Source organism: Phaenicophaeus curvirostris, chromosome 6 (genome assembly GCF_032191515.1).
Source record: "Phaenicophaeus curvirostris isolate KB17595 chromosome 6, BPBGC_Pcur_1.0, whole genome shotgun sequence".
Taxonomy (NCBI): Eukaryota; Metazoa; Chordata; class Aves; order Cuculiformes; family Cuculidae; genus Phaenicophaeus; species Phaenicophaeus curvirostris.
The window spans coordinates 36,748,178-36,768,266 of NC_091397.1; the positions used below are offsets into that span (position 1 = coordinate 36,748,178).

General features: G+C 39.9%; 1 protein-coding gene across 2 annotated transcripts in view; it reads left to right on the plus strand.

The window, feature by feature from the left end:
- The first annotated feature begins 5,116 nt into the window (after positions 1-5,116).
- VPS41 (VPS41 subunit of HOPS complex) overlaps positions 5,117-20,089 on the plus strand; it is a 101,634-nt gene continuing 86,661 nt past the window's right edge. Inside the window, exons 1-2 of one of the 2 annotated variants that reach the window (XM_069859794.1) lie at positions 5,117-5,147; positions 9,267-9,305. In XM_069859794.1, coding sequence (XP_069715895.1) covers positions 5,127-5,147; positions 9,267-9,305 — 60 coding nt within the window. In that variant the 5' untranslated portion in view covers positions 5,117-5,126. Of the gene's footprint in view, positions 5,148-6,506; positions 6,529-9,266; positions 9,306-20,089 lie in introns of those variants that run through there. The other variant, XM_069859795.1, reaches the window with a different exon arrangement.

The window sequence follows — 20,089 nt, forward strand, 5'->3', positions numbered from 1 at the left end:
TTCTAATGGTATTTAGAATCGGGTTGTTGGTCAAGGTCCAAGTTTCAATGATAATTCTGATTTCTGCGGCAAAGGATAAATCAGAAACTCCTGACAGACTTGAATTTTAGAAAGCTGGATGGGGGTGCCAGCATCCTGTTAGAAGTGTCCTACAGAATTCCCATCAGCTGGAAGCTCTGCATTAAAGTAGGCACTAGGAACACTAGAAGTATCATGGTATCAAGATTCATGCTAAAATCTATTTTAAAAGACTTGTCTAGAGTACTGGGTTTGTGAACAAAGTTAAAACAAAGCAATAAGGTAGTGCAAGCCTATCACTTGAGATGGATCTGAGCCAAAAATGCTCTACCTAAACTTCAAAGCTTTCATAATCTCACCAGGGATCCCAAACCTCTCCCTCTTGTACAACAGACTTAACCGACATTTCAGATCTACATGCTGGCAGACAGTGAGAAAGAGTAGTTTTTAAGATTAGGACACAATATCTGCTTCCCTTAGGCAGTGCTATTTTTCCACTTATGCTGGACTACGCTTAAGGTTTTTATCTCCAAAGGTTGACTGGGATGTTCTTAGGCCGGAGTCTGCAGGATGCCAAATGCTTTGCAGGAGATGCTGAAAGATTTTGAAACCCACTGACGTTGTTGCTTCTTGATGGCTTCCAGCACTTTTGGAGGGTGAATGCGAGAGAAGTGGCAGAATCAGATGCCAACATGTTAAATTTTCCTGACACAATAAAAACCTATAATCACGGCAGATTGAATTCACATCTTAAGTCTAAACAAGAAAAAAAATCAGTTTTATGTGTTTCTGCCAGAAATAAGTAGAACACTGTAAGTAAATCACATTGTTTATAACACTTATTCTATGTGCAATGAAAACAAGAACAGCTGTTCTTTGACTGTTCTGTTTATGACAAATGTGCACAGTTAGTTGTTATAATAGCAAAGTTTACAAGATCTGCCATCCTTTCCCTTACACACTGTTTTTCTTGGCATTTATAAAGCCAGTTATTAATATTCATTCCAGATTAAACAATGCCCAAAATGTCTCTGTTGAGGATAAAAAAACAAAATAAACCCCCCAAAAAACTAAAAAATACCCCTAAGTGTCTTTTTCTCCCTGAAACTGGGGGGAAAAATTGTATTGGCCAAAGTTTCCTTTCATTAGATATGCAATCTTCAAATATCAGATAAGACAGTTTGCACAGTACATATTACAGAACAAATCCTGGCTCCGTTGACAGCAATAATATTCTTTCTTATTGATTGAGGTGCTGAAGGGCATGGCTTAGTGATTGATAGGAATGGTTGGACTCGATGATCCTGTGGGTGTTTTCCAAACTAGTGATTCTGTGGTTCTGTGATTTAAACAGGACTAAGATTCAAGAAGGTCAGAACGGGACTGGAGTAAGTTCTCTGTGTAAGCAACACAGTTGTGTGCAAGCATCTCAGTCTCTTCTGTAAGTTTACTAAGTCTTGTCTTGAAATCTGTCAAATTACTTGCCAGTGAGATTCCTCTGCGGACCACACTTGTCTGACACATAGGAATCTACATCTCATTTCCAACCCAAATGCACTGAAAATAGCTGATACGTATTTGATTTCATACCTCTTACTTCAATAGCTCTTCTTCCTCTTCGGCTCTTTTTTATTTCTAGACTGCAGAAGCCAAGCTCTTCTTTTTTTTTTCAGTCTTCTCCAACAGAAGAGAGTCTAAATTTCTGTGATCCATTTATCCTTTGTCCCCTTCAAGTTTGAATTAATCTTTTTTGCAACAAAGGTGACTTGAAATTTAGCGCTACATCCAGATGAGATCTCAACAATGTTTTGCACAACAGAAATCAAACATCTCCTTCTCTGTAGATATCCTTTGACTTATATGGCCAGGATGACATTTATACACTCCTTTGCCACAGTACCCCAGTAGTCCATAGATGTCTGGTAACAGACCACAAAAGGAAGTTTTTTCTTATGTCAATGGCAAATGAAATGTATTCATGAGAGTTATATTGATATGTTCTTCTACTGACACTGTTAACTCTGAAAGCTGTGTCTCATCCCAGTTTTAACTTCTCAGTGTGATTTTAAAGGACAGTTCTAGCTCTTCTCAGTGAAAGTTCTGGCAATTAGATTGTAAACACAGGGCAACAATACACAATTTTCATACCCAAGGTAATACTCTCTGCAGTTAACTTTATATGTATGGCTTTATTGTCCTCCAGTATAATATTGTAAAATTTCTTTCTTATTACTAAAATTGACCTGCACATTTTTCAAATTCTCAGCTGTGATTCCAAAGGTAAATAAAGACTGAGTATATCAGCAGTGTAGCTCCACCTTACATTTCAAATAGCTCCAATGGCAAAACCCAAGCGATAAAAAATGCAGCCTATTGCTTTTTATCTCTTGTTGTAGTTTTAATATATAAAGAAAGCAATTTGGGAGCAAATAAAGCATTCAAACCTTGGTTTTGAAGTATTAAAAGACAAAATACAGCAGCTACAAAAACCATAGAAAGATATTTAGGCTTTCCAAAATCCTTTTCCAGACACTAAAAGTGAGTGAGCAATTTCAATATTTACCAATTAAGTAAAAAGTACAGAGATCAGAGGTTCCTCCACATCACACCAGAGAATCTAATGGAAACCAGAGCGGTGCTCGGCCAGGTGCTGCTCAGATTGGTGCCAGTAAATGGGCCTTGTCCTGGAGAACTGGCAGTCCAGTGTGCAACACTGTGGCAGGCATGGATATGCTTCAAGTGGCTTTTAGCTTCACCTACACCCAAACCTCTGCTAACCAGGGGGCACCACATCATTCACTATGGTGGCACCCTTCATCCCCATCACAGCAGGGTGTGCCAAGCCACTCTACCCCCAGAAAAGACCAACCACAATGACAACAATAAAGAAGCATCCTTGGCAAGTTTTCTGATGACACCAAACTGTGTGGCATGATTGACACACTGGAGGGAAGGGTTGCCATGCAGGGGGACCTTGACAGGCTTGAGAGATGGGCCTGTACAAACCTCATTAAGTTCAACAAGGCCAAGTGTAAGGTCCTACACCTGGGTCAGGGCAATCCCAAGTACAAATACAGGGTGGAGAATAGACTGGGAGTGCTGGTGGGTAAGAAACTTGACATGAGTCGGCAATGTGTGCTTCCAGCCCAGAAAGCCAAACGTATCCCGGGCTGCATCAGAAAAGAGACCGGCACATCGGGGGAGGTTATTGTGCTGCTCTGCTCTGCTCTTGTGAGACGCTCCCCTGGAGTACTCTGCTCAGTTTTGGAGTCCTCAGCAAAGGAAGGACATGAGTCTGTCAGAGTGAGTCCAGAGGAGGGCCACGAAGATGATCAGAGGGCTGGAGCAACTCCCATACAATGCCAGACTTAGAGAGATGGGGTTGTTCATCCTGGAGAAGTCTCCAGGGAGACCTTATGGCAGCCTTCCAGTAACTGAAGGGGCCTTAGAGGAAAGATGGGGAGGGGCTCTTTATCAGGGATTGCAGAGGTGGGATGAGAGGTAATGACTTGAATCTGAAAGAGGGAAGATTTGGATTAGACATTAGGAAGAAATTTTTCACTGTGAGGGTGGTGAGGCACTGGCACAAGCTGCCCAGAGAAGTTGTGGATTTCCCATCCCTGGAGGTGTTCAAGGGGATTGGAACTGAGTGGGCTTTAAGGTCCCTTCTAGCCCAAACCATTCTATGATTCTATGACTCTATGATTCTATGATTCTTTAGCCTGGAAAATAGAAGGCTCCTGGGAGACCTTCCAGTATTTAAAGGGGGCGAACAGGAAAGCTGGGGAGGAGCTCTTGTTCAGGGACCGCAGGGACAGGAAGAGGGATGCTGGTCTGAAGCTGAAAGAGGGGAGATTTAGATTAGATATTAGGGAGAAATACTTTCCTGTGAGAGTGGTGAGGAACTGGAACATGTTGCCCAAGGAAGCTGTGCATGCCCCATCCTTGGAGGTGTTCAAGGCCAGTTTGGATGAGGCTTTGAGCACCCTCACTCAGTGGAAGGTGAACCTACCTGTGGCTGGGGGTTTGAATTGGGTGGGCTTTAAGGTCCCTTCCAAACCAAACTATTCTATGATTGTATGATTTTTTAACCCAGAAAAGAGAAGACTCCGTCAACACCATAGAGCAGCCTCCCAGTACTTAAAGGGGGTCTACAAGAAAGCTAAGGATGGACTCTTTATCAGGGATTGCAGGGATGGGATGAGCAGTAATAGAAGGAGGTGATGGGAGGGAGATTTAGAGTAGATATTAGGGAGAAATTTTGTCTTGTGACAGTGGTGAGTCCTTGGAAGAGGTTGCCCAAAGAATCTGTGGCTGCCCCACCCCTGGAGGTGTTCAAGACCAGGCTGGGTGAGGCTTTGAGCAACCTGATCCAGTGGGAGGTGTGATTGGAACTGGGTGATTTTTAAGATTCCTTCTGTCCCAACCCATTCCACAAGTCTCTATGGAGGTTATTCTGCCCCTGTACTCGGCACTGGTGAGACTGCACCTCGAATACTGCGTTCAGTTCTGGGCCCCTCAGCACAAGAAGGATGTTGAGGCTCTGGAGCGAGTCCAGAGAAGAGCAACAAAGCTGGTGAAGGGTCTGGAGAACAAGTCTTACAAGGAGCGGATGAGGGAACTGGGGTTGTTTAGCTTTGAGAAGAGGAGGCTGAGGGGAGATCTTATTGCTCCCTACAACTACCTGAAAGGAGGGTGTGGAGAGGAGGGTGCTGGCTTCTCCCAGGTGACAGGGGACAGGACAAGAGGGAATGGCCTCAAGCTCCACCAGGGGAGTTTCAGGCTGGACATCAGGAAAAAAATTTTCACAGAAAGGGTCATTGGGCACTGGAACAGGCTGCCCAGGGAGGTGGTTGAGTCGCCATCGCTGGAGGTGTTTAAAAGACGGGTGGATGGGGTGGTCAGGGACATGGTTTAGTGACTGATAGCAATGGTTGAATTTGATGATCCAAGAGGTCTTTTCCAGCCTGGTGATTCTGATTCTATGATTCTGAGGAGGAAGGAGGACGCATCCCCCCATTCGAAACTACATTTCCCAGGGTGCCTCACCCACCGCCTTCCTTCCCCCCTCCGTCCCTCCCTTCCCCCGTGACGCTCCCGGCCGCGCCATGGCGGAAGCCGAGCCGCAGGTACAGCCCGTGGGGCGAGCGGGGGCTGCCCGGGGCGGGCCAGGGGGGCAACCAGCTCTGGTGGGGTTGGAGGCCAGGCTGGATGGAGCCTTGAGCGCCCTGACCCAGCGGAAGGTGTCTCTGCCCGTGGCAGGGAGAGGTGGAACTGGATGATTTAAGGTCCCTTCCAGCCCAAACCGTTCTATGGTTCTATGGTTGTTTAGCCCTGGAAAGACCGTAGAGCGGCCTCCCGGTACTTAAAGGGGGTCTAGAGGAAATCTAGGAAGGGGCTCTTTGGCAGGGATTGCAGGGATGGGACGACGAGGAATAGTTTTAAGCCGAAAGAGGGGAGATTTTGATTACACATTAGGAAGACTTGTTTTTGACTGTGAGGGTGGTGAGTCCGTGGCACAGGTTGCCCAGAGAACTGGTGGATGGCCCACCTCTGGAGATGTTCAAGGCCAAACGCACGAGTCTTTGAACGGCCTGATCCAGGGGGAGGTGTTGGGACAGGAGGGTGTTTAAGGTCCCTTCCAGCCAGGGAAGGTTGCCCAGGGAAGCTGTGGATGCCCTGTCCCTGGAAATGTTCAAAGCCAGGTTGGATGAGGCTTGGAGCAACTTCATCCAGTGGAAGGTGTCCCTACCCATGGCAGGGGCCTTGGAACTGGATGATTTAAGGTCCCTTCCAATCCATAGCATTCTATAATTCTAAAGTCTTCCCTGCCTCGACTGCTTCTTCCTGAGGGAAGAAAGTAGTAAAGTTCCCAGCCCTTCCAGAGACTTTCTCAGTGTTTCTTTGTTGATCTAGGACTCTGATGCAGAGCTGAGCTTTGTGGTGCTTGACCGCCTTGAATTTGTAAAGGTGGGAGAATCTTAGAAAGACGTCAATTAATTAGTCTCTTCAATCGGAGATTGGTGTCTTGTTTCTTCTTTCCCTGCTGTCAAGGGTTGGAAGAGGCTGGCTTCTTCCAGGGAGGCTTCATCCCCTGGTTTGGGGAGTTTTTAACTGTAGCAGCATTTGAAAGGTGTCTCAGGATAAAACCAGCTCCAACAAGTCTTCTTACCTTCTTTAATAATAATAATATAAGAGAGTAAAATAACCTGTGTTGTGCTCTCTTTGGACTACCTTAGAAAAGTTACCTTGTTAATTTCTGTTTATTTCCTGTGGGGAGCATGCACACCCCTACTGAAAGGGATGTGTATTTTGTGCCTGTAGGTTTCTTTGAAACCCAGGTTTCATGGTTTTCCCTTCCCAGCACCTTTAAGTTATGGGCCTGTATATACAGTGGATAGCATGTGATGTTTGAAAAGGCGGGGAAGGGAAAACCCTGTATTCATCACACTGGAAAAAGCCAGCTTAAGTATTTACTGAGTTGGATCTGCCGAGTGAGAGATTATAATGGTAAGAAATTATTTCACATTTCTGCAACTTCCTCATCCATGTACCCTTTCTCTGTACTTAGTCTGCTTCAGCAACAGCATTTACCACCTGGTTGAGGTGTACTGCTGATTTTCCCCTAGAGTCTGAGACCTACCAGTGACAGCTATTCCTACATGATTTCATATTCTGGTCATCTGCAAATCCCTATTGAGGGATTTCCTTTTCACGGTTACACAGCTACTAAAAGGTAGAAGTGGGGGATAATTTACTCTGTTCATGTGATTGGAGGGAGAGGAGAGGAACCTAACAAAACCCCATGGCAGTAATAACTGCAGTTTACTCTTCCAGTTTGCCTGCGTGAGCGGGAACTTGGGCAAAAAGCTTTACATAGTAAGCTGCTAGTGAAGCGATTTAGTAGGTGTCAATTCTAAGCACCTTCAGATAAGTTCTTTTCAGGGAACAAATGCAGTTCCTGCATTTCTTTCTGAAGCCAAGACTCCCTTGGAATTCTTGCATGTTATTTTCTTCAGTAAAACATGAAGACCATGAGGCATTTGCCTGAATTTGTTTCCCATTTGTGAATTTTAATAGCTGCAGTTGTAGCTTGTGAATGCAGTAGGGATACCAGGGTGTGTATGTGTCCTAAAGTAAAACTGATTATTTGAATCAGCTTCTGATGTGCACTGGTTTTTGTTGGCCAGTATTTTCCAAGGATGCTCTTGCACATAGCAACTTGCTACTCAGTTTAATCTTTACTAAGTGACTCAGGTGGCTGTAGGGATCAGCTGCTGTAGCAGCAAGCATGCTGTTACTCCACCCTGCACTTCTGTGAGTCTGTCTGTGTGGTGTTACATAGTGAGCTCATCCTGAAAATTATTGTCACTGGCTTTCCCTGCATCTGTGTTCCCCTGAATAGCCAAAGCAATGAGAACAAGTAGAGAGAATGTAAGCAGTATAGCTGCACTAGAAAGCAAAAATGTCACTTGCTGTAATTGCTTATTCTGTTAGGCAGAACAGATGATTTTTTCTTTGAGTCTCCTGTTGATGCAAACTATGTGAACTGTATCAAAATATCAAATTGTAGCACTAGTAGTTTTGATTTATTAAGGCATTGAGTATGCAACTCTTGGTGTTTAGTAGAGAAAAGGCAAGGTTTTTTATTTGGAATCTAATATATTTTGATATTTTGCATTGGAATTTGTTACTCTGTTCTGTCCAGTAGGCTGGCAGTGTTACACAGGCAGTATTTTAGTTCTCTCCTCATTTGGTTATTTTTAATTGCAATTTAAGGTGCAAAAAGTTTATATGTAACAATTACTATTTCCTGAAAGGTAACTGCATCTCAGGAGTAGAGCTCATGAGACTGATGGGCAAACAGTTGTACTTGCAAAGTCAAACTTAAGCTTGGAAAGATGCCAGGATTTCTATCCCTCTTCATCTTCCCTTGACTCCCCTGTTCTTTCTACTTGCAATTTCCCAACTCATGTCGTAATTATAGACGACACAGATAACCCTTCTGCAATATGTGTGGACCTGGCTGTATTGAGTAAAATGGAGAGAAACATAGGGCAATAATCATGGTAACACCTTGCAATGAGATTCAAGTAGCAAGCAGAAATGCTGCTTTTCTTCTGCCCTGTCTACTGTGATGGTCACTATGGTCACTAAAGGTGAACTTCCACTAATACAACAGAGGCATTTGCTTTTTGTCTAGAGGTCACAATCAGTGCATTTTATAAACAGGGAAAATAAATAAATGTGACAAACTAAGAATGACGCTAGTAGTCAGTGCATTATATTTTGTTCCCTATCGATTTCCCTTTAAACTGTTGGTAGCTGTCTTTCTTTTTCTCTCCTTTTTTTTTTTTTTTATGCTCTTCTCTTCTCTGGTGAATTCTGTACCTATTTATCTTACTGTCCAAATGCTACTTCATAAGATTTGAAATGCTGCCTTGTCTCTTCCTTGTTGTTTGCTTATATCATATTTCGTTGTTAAAATGCTTACATTCTCTGTCAGCGTATTAGTTGTAACCGTTTATTGCTATTGATAACCATAAATACGTTAAGTAAATCTTCATTTTGCTGACCTCTTTGAGGAGGCATTGCATCAGCAGATTTTCTCAGTGGACAGGTGAGAGATTAGGAGGAGATGACTTACAAAATTTTTTTGTAGGACAGTGAGAATCATTGTCTTACCAGGAGAGAGATGTTTTAAAGGTACAGTTGCTTCAAAAGCAAGAGAAAGCCACACAGCTTACATGGACATGGGATGGGAAGGGGAAGGTCATTAAGTGCTGGATTTCTGTGGAAAATAGATTGAAATTGTTTAAGTTTAAAATAAGCCTAATAATAGTTGAATAGTTGAGTACTAAAGCTGGTTTGTGAATTACTTGAGAATCCTGTTCTGCCTTGGAAGTCCAGACATGGGCAGTTGTTTTGCAAAACTTGCTCCCACTTCTGGAAGGAGGGAAGCTTTCACAGGGATAGGTTTTCAGATGATCCAGTCACTCTATCTTTTATGGTAACTGACAATAGTATCACAATCAACTGGTGCCAGTTGAGTGTCAGTGTGGCACTAGATTACCAGTACCAGCACAAATTGGGGATGAATGGAAAGGATGGAAACTGAACTTTGAATCACTTCCACTTTGTCTTCTGTTTCTTAAAAAAGGTTTAGAAAGTTCCTTAAAAAAGGGAAGTACTTCTCAATTATATTTGTACTTAGCTAATTTGCCATTTGTTCTTCATGTCATTTTCAGGAAACCAGGTCTAATGAGGAATCAACAGATGAATCTGAGGTAAGTCCACTTAAAATTTTTCATGCCCAAATCTGTACTAGCTATTTGTCAGTATGGAGGGAAAAAAACTACCTCATAGTTTGCTTTTGGAAGTTTTGCTGATACTGTGTAGCAAGAAATTTTAATCTGGGCTTAAATTATTAAAAAGGAGCTGTGATTTGCCATTAGAAGCCTTTTTGTATTTAGAAAAACCCCTCAATCGCCCCAATATAGTAAAATAAACGTTGAGAGACAAATTTAAGTGCATGCACTTCTGTTTTGATCAAATGAAAATTTAATTGTCAGTATAATTATATATGCAGTAATACTACAGTCAAGTAATTATTATTAAAATAACTTCATGGTTTAGATTTAATCATGTTCTGTAGAGTCTTCATTCTTGAAGTGACATTTTGTCAAAAATTGTCTCATGTTCTGGAGAGGTCTGCCTACCCTGCTGTAGATGCCAGAAAAAGTGGACCAGGGTTAAGGAGAGAAAGGGAGCTACAGAAGGTTCAAGAATTTGTCCCTCAACAGCAGTGTACTAACTCCAAACTTGCCATCATTGAAGGAACCGTGAGAGATCTGGAAAGAAATATTGATTTTAGTGTGGTGTGGGGTGGTTGAGCGGCTTCATTTGTGGCCACAAGCAAGGGCAGATAATACAGAACAGCATATTACCTTGACTGAGTGCTTTCACTCATTACCTGTTTAAATGAAGGTGGTTCCTAGGCTTCCAGTACTTTAATGGACTTGGTGTTAGGAAGATTTTCTGTTCTTTACCTAGGGACTAATCTTCATGCTTGGGATCTGGGCTTAAGCACTAATCAGGCAGAAATCCTGCTTTCCAAGACACTGAATACTGCAGTGATGGTTTCTGTAAAAAATATTTTTGCAGAAGATGGTGGCTCTGTTCCTCATGGGATAACTTTTTTTCCCCCCTGTCTTTCATGAGTGGCTGCCTGCCGTGGCGTTCTAGGGCATTCCTGGTGAGAAGCAGAGGTTTCTTTGGCCCTTTAAAATTGCTGTGTGGAACAGCTGCGTGGCCCAGACATTTTTTGCCCTGTGTGAAATAGTTTTATTCTGGATGTTGCTTTGTGATGTAAAGCGCATATAGACAATGACGGAGCAATAACTGAGTATTTAGTACAATAGTAATCTTCTCATGAATTGACATTTACAAGGTAGGGAACGCAGATAGTTACCTGCTGAGATGTTTTTATTTCCTTTAAGGCCTATTGCAAGAGAGAACTTGTTTTAGTGGTCTTTCAATATTTCAGCCCATATTAAATAAGTATTTACAGCAGAATTATAAATGGGTTCCAGTTTGTCAAGGTTTTCTTTGTTTTCACAATCTTAGTGTTTACATCACTCAGTCTATTTCTAATGATCATTCAGGTAGAAACCAAAAATAGTAGTAGAATTTTAAAGTCTAAATGTTGTCTATGTTTGAAGTATAGTCAGGGATAAGATTAAACTGATGGCTTCGCTCTAAGTCTTGAGATTGCTATATGTTATACTATGATGAAGTAGTAGTTTATCTAACACCACATTTTAATTCTCAAGAGAAAAACCTACTTGATTGTTGGGTAATTCTTCTGCAGTCCTGAAGCACAGTTATGTTCTTCTATCTGCTGGTTTTGATTGTTTTGTTTTGCTGGTTTTTTTAGTTATGTTTGTGAAGTATATTTGCTTTACTTCTCCCAGCCCTGTCTAATCATCAAGTGTGCTGCATTTGGGGCTGAGCCTTAGCAGGTTTGTTTGGTTGAAAAATCCTAGTACAATCTGGTTTCATTGGCCTATTTAATTTATGTTACAGCACCTGGAGCTGCATGTATGGTTTGTCAAATTTGATGAGATCTTAAAAATAGACAGCAAAGTGATCTGACTTTTGGCTGTTTGTAAATGGTGGAGGTAAAAAGATCTGCATAAATTATGTACAACCTGAATCCAAATTCCTGTTTTCAAATTAATTTTCTTTCATGCAGTGTGTCAGCATTTGTAAAATCTTGAGTTGAGGTGTTTGCTGTCCAGCACATACTTATATTTTGTTGGGTAATTACCAAAAGATAACACTAATGAATGTATAAGTACATAGTAAAGCTTTCTTCAGTAGGAGTGCAACATGATGGTAAGGTGAGATGCACAATGGTATTTTTCATGCATTCAAGTTGATGCTACTGATGGGCTTGTAATTTTGTCTTTGAAAGTTTTGCTTTTAATGAGAGAATCCTGTTAGATTACCTAATGGGCTGTTGTTGAGTGATATAAACAAATTTTTATTTTAATTTAGAACAAATTATCTTCTCTAATTTAAGACAAGGAAAAGTTAGAATACAGTAGTGCATATATTATGAAATGCACCCATAAATTGCTTGCATTCTGTGAAGAAAGGAACTGGTTTTGTATCTCTTAATTCAAAAGAAAGCTTGCTTAAGAGCTAACTTGAGTTTCCCTGAACCTCCGTGCTGTTCTGCACTGTGTTGCTGGAGAGTGCATTTGTTTACAGTGTGTTGTAGTTGCACAGTGTGGCACTTGCCATTCATTATGTACACTGTGAAATCTTGTGAGGTCAGGTGAATGTTATTTATGTTTTCACAGAATATGTAGTATATAAAACATTCCCAATGAGACTTAATTTGTATTGATAAAAGCATGTATTGCACCCTGGAAAATTGATCCTCTGCATAAATTACTAACAGTTATCTCAAGTAACTTGCAAGTTGCAGAAAAATGTTTGGAACCTAAAACTTCTGTCTCAATCTCAGTTTTCATATGGAGGTTAATTATACTCTGTTTCTGCCTGTGTGCCTCTGAGCCCTGTGCTCTCTCCTCCCATAAAATGGGGCAATAATTTGCTACTCTTGAGAAGTCAAGGCAGGTTTTCAAGCCCCATTTGTGATTGTGAGCTATTGATGAAATTAAAGTAATAATGTATCAAACCCCAGAACTTTCTGACTTCATAGGGTATCAGAGCTAAGTTGTAATCTTGGAATTTACTAAGTTATTGTTAAAGCTGTCTTCTGCTTTCTGATTTACTGTTGAGGCAATGAGCAGATTGCCCTGCTCCAGTACGTGTCTTATTTACAGGCATCACCTTATCAAGAACAAGCGTCACTGGAATCATAAAATGAGTTCTATGTGCCATGAAATGATCCTGTGACTATGTAAGAAATTTCACTGATTTTCTTGTAGGTGCTACACTACAGGGTAATTTTTTGTTTGTTTATACTGCTAAAGGAAATCACAAAAAGAAAGGGCAGGTGGGTGCAGATGTTAATTTTCTGGAAAAAGTTATTAATTTTTTTTTATTATTTTTTTAGAAAAGTTGCATTATTATGTGCATTGCTCGGGGTTTTTTTAATAGGTGCTTGTGTGTGTTAGTCATCAGTGTTGCATGCGTTTCCGTTCTAGCACTTCCATTTTTGTCTCCTGCTCTTAATATTTTTGTGGCCTATTTTCTGATCTTTTATTACTGATACTCTGTTAAAGGGATATATTTATTGATTAGTTATTTAAACACTATATTAATAAATTCTGTGACAGTTTGTAGACAGGAAAGTATTGTGGAAATTCTTGGTTAACCCAATGCTCAAAGAATTTGTGGTGGTTTAGAAGTATCCCTTACTGATACAGTTTTACTACTGAAATTGATAGCAGTTTCGTTCTTTAAGGTTTTGAAAACTGATCAGAGCAGGAGCACAGTAAATGTGTAAGCCTTAAAAAGAGGCAACTAAAAATCCTTCATGCTTTCTTTTCTTTTTCAGTGCATTCCAGACCTTAGTCTTGTAGGTTGGGTCTGGATTAGGTCAAAGCAATTAAATCATTTCAAGTAAATAAAGCATCTGGTAAAAAAAGCTCCTTGTCATACTCCGTTTCCATCAAAACGTTCTCTTAACATAGTGTGGAGCATTGGGCTGGAAGAGGTGAGTTCTGTTGAGGCGAGTAGCTTTTGAAGGGCCATCACCATTGCAACAAAAAACGCATGGTTGAAAAGTAGATATGGCTTGTGTACCTTAGTCCAACTTGCCATTTTGTGTCTCCTGTCTGACCTTTTGCAAAGTACTTTTCATCATGCCTCTTCTCCTTGTTATTGAATAGCTCTACGCTAGATTGCCATTTTTCTCTTCCAGTTGTTTAAAAATATAAAATGGGAGAAAAATATTTTAAAAGCATGTTCTGTTTCATATATGTGAGAAACATGGCAAGAGATTGCTTCCCTCTACATGGCTTTAAGTGAACTTGGCCTCTTAAATGCAGAGAATGGAAGGAAAAGATATGTAAATTCCAAGTAGAAAGTTCTCCTTATTAATGAGAAAATGTATCATGCAAGTAATTTATCAATTTGAGTCAGTAGGATGAGCATAGTAAATTATTTATTGAAGCTTAAATGAAATCTTTTCATACATTAATTTGAAAAACAAGTTTGCAGACACTAGTAACCAACATTGTAATATACATCGTCAGAGGATTGACTTGCAGGAAAAATGGATTATTGCTATATTCTTTTAATATCTTCTGGTTTTGAGTAAAAAGTATATACTTCATTTAATGAGCTATTAATATTAACCAGGAGTGCTGTTCTATCTGTGTGTGGTGGAATGCATAAAAGTAAAAATGCTGCTGCGCATGCTACATAAATTAAATGCAATTGCAAAGCTAGTGTGCTAACAGAGTATGCAAATGTGGCTTTTCCGAAATACTAAATCTATTCCTCTAAATGGAATAACACTCTGGGCTGGAAAAAGGAAACTAGCAGGGAAATCCACTTGTTTGCCATCTAGCTCTTCCACTGTATTGAGTGGGTGAAATTTAAAAACTATTGTTCCCAAAACTGCACTGTAGAGTTTTCTTATGCAGTACATCACGAGGTGGCAACCGGGCTGCTTGAGTAGTGTTCACAGGGGAAACAAATGTTTGCCCAAATTCCTTACTCAGCAAAAGGAAAATAGAAGTACAAATGCGTAGTTTCATTGAGATTTGAACCGTGTTTGGATTTTTCAGTGTTGGAATTGGATTTGGACATGGAAGATAAAACAGCCTATCTTGTGCTGCCTCTTGTGTTGTGCACTGGATGTGGATGGACTGATCCTGTGCTTTTGAACATTGAAGATTTGAAAGTTTTCAGGTGTGCTTTGACTGCACAAAACTACCAGTAAAATGAAACAAATTGATGACAGTCAAAGTGATACCAAATTGTACTGTGTGGACTTTTTGTTTTTTTTTTTAACATGCCTTTTATATTGATTGCTCACGTGCATCTTTGCATTACTTCTGCTTCACAACTTGGCTGGTCCTTAGCTCCTTCAGACCTGTAGGAGTGAGTCTTCAATTGGTGTTCCACAGATATAGTGTGACATTCTGTATACCACAACAGTTCTGCAAAGAAATAAAATGCCTTCTCCTTTGCCTTTCATCTGTGTGTCATTTCATTCTGTGAATGCAGCCCATTTTGATACATATTCACAGGCAGCCATATCATCTTAATTCCTTGCTCCCGGTGTGTATCTGCATTTTCCCAAAGAGGTCAAGGTATTAAATAAATCTCTGCAGAAAATGCATGAGAAGAACAGAAAACTGCTGTGTGAAATTTTAACATCCTAATCCATATTTGCCAATTTTACAGCCATATGCTGAAAAGTATTGGTATTTTGCCTTTTGAGGAATCATAAAGGAACTGGATGAGAGATTATTCACTTCTCCTCCTTTGTTGAACCAACATTACTATATTTTTACCATAGAATCAGGGCAAAATATTTTCAGCAGCCTGTCACAAATCTGTTTTCATGGTTTAGAAATCTCTACCTTCCTGCTTTTTGTTGTCTTGTGTAGCAGTAGTTGCAAAATAGAAACTAATTCTTGTACAGGCTGGAAACCCAAATAGGTTTTTAGTACTTGTTCCAAACAATTGTAACATTTATTCAAAACTATACGTACAAAGCATCTATTTGTATGGGGTTCAAAGCCTGCATTCTTTTGTGCTGTCCTGCAAGTGTTCTACAAGACTTAATCAGGTCTTTTACCAAGATAATGATGTATCATCCAGGGTATTTTCTCTGAAGAATTTGGGGAGTAGGATTTAGCAAACCTAGAGTCAGGTTCATTTATAAATCAGTGCTTCAGCATCTCTTGACCCTGACTGAAGGGAGATAGCTGGTTCCTGTCAAAGGTCTGGGATTGGAATGTGAGGAGGTAAAAACTGAAAACAATCATCATTTCTGTACCAGGCCAAAGGAGGCATTATGACACATGTGGTAGTGTTCCTAGGTGCACTAGTAAGGTGAAGGTTAAGTAAAAAAAAAAATAGCTGTAACTTCCGTTGGGTAGTACTTGTTTCCTTGTGGAAATCTTGCAGCAGTTATTTTAGTTTGTAAGGTGCTTGGTGGATCCCCTTGTCTGAACTGAGGTTTGCACAACCTTCCTGGTATGGTCCTGCCCTTGCAGGCATGGTGATTCTAGGCCATCTGCAAACCCTTCCTAAGCATCAGGCAGCAATATAAATCCCTGTAGAAGATGAATATTTCATGGCAGTGTGATTGGAAGTCACCCATTTCGCTTCTCAGTGGGGTACCAGATGCTTGGATAGGTACTTATTGTTCCTATGTCAATTAGGGGATTTGTAGAGAAAAGATTCTTCCCAACCTATTGTCCCACAGGCCCTTGATACCAAACCCAAGGCAACCAATCCGCCCCCCTGGTTAAGACATCAGTTCCATTAAAAAATTAACAATTGGAGATGGCTGTGCTTTTGATCAAGTCAAGGTGTCAGGACCAAAAAGGTAATAGGTGATCTTGGCAACTGAGTTCTGCTTGGTATTTTGCTTTACTTTGAGTTTCTGTACATAAAGAAGAGAAGTAATTCTCCCTGGACACAGCGTTCTGGGGCCTGAGGGCTTTTTGTGTTCTTATTTTATTGTATTTATTGTTGATTTTTTGTAATAAGTGAAGCTGCCCCCAGAAGAGCACTAAGGATTTGTTTTTGCATAACAGGGTGTTCTGTGAACCTATATTTTATCTCAGAACCAAATGGACTTGCTTTCTACTTGCTTTTGGTTCTACTGGAGATTTTAATGTTCTTTGTAAAGGAATAACTCTGGAGCTGTAACTAGTTTAATTTTTTTCTTCTGTGTGATAATGATGACTGTTTAAATAAGTTAAAAGGGTGATTTTCTAGAAGCTCGTACATGGGTTTCCAAAGATCTGGCCTGTATTAAATGTCAAGAGAAGCTGCTCTTTCAGATTGCTAAGTAGACTTTTTTTCACTTTTTAGCAGTAACAAGGCAGTAGAGTGGGGGTTTTCTCTTTCTTTTTTTTATTTTTATTTTTTAATAAAATTTCAGAGTGTCCTGGACATTATCTAGTCAAGTACACAGAGGCAGAGCACTTGTAATGGCCTTTAAGGAAATGAGCTAATTTAACGTTTTTCTTATAATCTCTGAAATCAACTTGGACTTGAAAGAGAGCATGGGAAGAAAAAGAAAGTTAGCTGTGGCTGGTTGGTTATTGTGTCGTCTTTTTTTCAAGCCATGACCTTTTAGGAAAGCCTGTGACACCAGGGCCTTGTTGCAGTGGGGTATAAGTGTAAGTGTAACTCCTTTGAAATTGCTTGAGTGATGGACCTTGACTATCTTTGTATTCAAGTTTAAATGCTTTTCAGGGTCAAAACATCCAGGCATAAACAAGGCTGGAATGGCCACCTATAGTAATTGGGATTCTAGCTGGGACTGGACAGAAGATGTGAAGCAAAGAGGAAGGGCACTTGCTAATGTGTGCACCATTTATTTCCTTAAAGGCTTTGAAAAACTTGGAGGGTAAATTGTGCAGGAAGGATGACACTTCGCTGTCAGTGCCCGTAACGTAATTAGAGTATCCACAATCAATAGAGCATGTAGTTCATGTGACAGGCTGTCCTGTGGGCAGATCCTCTGCTGCAGGAGCAAATATGGGCTAATGGAATAACTCCACAGATCCTATCTATGGATACCTTCTGGAAATTTTCACCTCAAGGACCGATTTCAGGTTCTACTCGCAATTCCACTGCAGTTGTTCCTGTAGGCAAAGCTGAGAAAGACAGGGCAGAATATCTGAAGAACGTTGCAAACCTGCATCCAGAAAGGCAGATGAGCAGGCCTCAGAGTGGCACTGGCCTTTTGAGAGCGTATTGCGCATTTGCAGCTCACCTCAGTTCTGTAAATCTGCTCCAGAGGAAGTGTTGGTAGCAGGTTTCAGACCTACTACGTGTTAAGTGTGGGAAAAAGAATTTGCTTTCAATTCATGAGTTCAGCAATGACAAATGGAAGAGCTCTTAGTTGGAATGGATTTGTATTAGTCTGACTGGTTAATTAGAGTACTATGTTCAATTGGAAATGTGCTTTCAAAGAAGTGTTTATGAAAACCTGTTCTTTACAGGTTCTTTACAGCAATTTGATTGTTGGCTTCGGAAGTAAAAGACAAGTGCTAAAGACTAAGACTAAATGGAATATTAGTTTCAGTTTATTGCCCCTGTGATTCAAAAATGGTCATTACTTGTTTTGCACTACCATAAAGATAGCTTTGTCCGGTCAGCAATATGGGTCTCTTCCCTTTCAGAATTTATGGCTGCCATGTGTGGACCACTTTACACATTTTGTGTGGTATATATTTCTTTTCCTGTTAATATATTTGTCAAGAATTTTGAAATTCAGTGTTGTTGGGCTTGCTTTGGTTTGCCTTTTTTTTTCTTAGGCAGAAAGTACAGAAGAATTGCTTAGAGGTGGGACAAGAAGCAGTACTAAAAAAATTATTTTCAAATGTTTAGAATCCTCTAGGATGTTTTAAAGGACTTGTCTTTAATTAAAAGTGCCATACGCTTAGTGAAAATCCATGTTTGTTGAGAAATTGATTTCTCCCCCTCCCTTGAAAAAGGAAAGCTGTGAGTTTTCTTGTATGGGGTAAATGTCACTCTGTTTATATCTTAGCTTTAGTGCAAGTCAGGACTTGTACTGTTCCTCTAGGTTGTCATAGAAACGCAGCTAACTGTCATTTCAACTCAGACTGCTGATGGTTTTATTTGTGGGTTTTCAGGATTATTAAAATTTAACAAAAATTATTGATTTGCTTTTTATTAACACTGGCTTCTGTTTACTTTAGAAGTTCAGATGGCATAAAAGGTTTTCCTGCTAGAAAAATACCTTTAAAATAATTAAACTCTGATACTCTGAATACACGATCATCAAATGAATTTAGTATATGAAGGCAATCTGAAGCAGTAGAGAAATCTTATGTTTGTGCAAGTCACCTTTTTTATTTAATTTTGTTTTCAACAAGGTTCCCCCACCCCATTTCAATTCACTTTTTAGCTTGACTTTCACTTAACATAAAAGATACCTGTCAAGAAAGTGTGAAATGGGTACATCATCGTGCTTAATATTTGAAGTTTTCATTTTATTTATTTTTTCTGAAGCCTGACAGAATGCTTCAGTGCACTGACTCTGTAAAGTATATATTTTTTGTATATGCATGTGCAGGAAAAATTACTTAGTTTTCACTCATAAATATCACAGGCAAATCTTATTTACAGTAACTTTATCTAATGGTCCATGGATGAATGCTTTTATGCAAACTACTTAAGAGACCAGAATTAACTTTTCACGTTGGTTGCACATTTGATGTCCAGACTCCTGCAACACGTGGGATCTTATAAAAACTAGATGACTGGAGTTCAGTTTTTAGTTTTATGAATTTACTCAATGATTGCCCATGCATTTCAAGTGTAATCTTTGTAAGCAATGCATAAAATGCAGTAATGTATTAATTGCTGTAAAATGGACACATGCTTCCTTATGCCCTTCTGCCATCACATGTGTGTCTTTTTCTTTGACTTTAACTCCTCCCTCTATCCTCTAGTCATTTATTAAGGACCTGTGGGCACAAGGAATTTGGCTGATTTATATACAGGTCTGTAATTTGACATTGTCATTCTGTCTAGTAACAACTTTGATGTTAGATTTACTGAATAAAATTGTTTCTTTGTGGACATTTTGACACTTCACTTCAGACTGCTACGTCATGGACTGTTGACATCCCTATATTAATCTCATTTGTATTCTGTCTTAAAACTCTCAAATAACATTTTAAAAAGAACTTTCTTTGCAGTATACTTACATAGTCATGGGGCTAACTATTGGAAGTTTCCATAGGTCCTGCATTGCTTTTATGTGTTTTCTATGAAGGTATATACATATTATCTTGTGTGATGGTGGTGTGCATAGTAAGTGGCTGTAATATTTAACTCAGGAAAGACTGATTTTAGTGCTCCAAAGGCAGTTGAAACAAAATTTGTTTTGTTAACATATCTCTCTACCATTTTTTTTTCATATCATTAGCTGCAGGAAAATGTTGCGCAAATATAGTTCTTCTGCCATAGGCTGTCACTGTGTGTTTTTATTTTCTACTCTAGGGATTAGAGGGCAGTGCTTGGTGGGAAGGTCCTTTACTAGAGCACTGCACTGGCATATCCTTGTTGCTTAGAAATGAAAGACTATTTATGTTGAGAATACACTCAATGTGTTCATGAAAACTGATAGTGAGTGTAGAAGACTATTATTGCAGGTGTACAGTTTTGCAGTGAAGACCAAGGAATACATACAGGTTTGTGTATGTCTACGCATGTAGAGTATTAACTGAGGCTTACTGAAGCATATGAAATCTCTTGTACTTCAGTAGACCATCCGTACAAACTGGCTTGCACCTTGGATTTCTTTTTTTTCCTAAGATATAAACATGTTGTGTGTTCTTTGATCAAGGAATTTGTTGCTTGTGTTTCT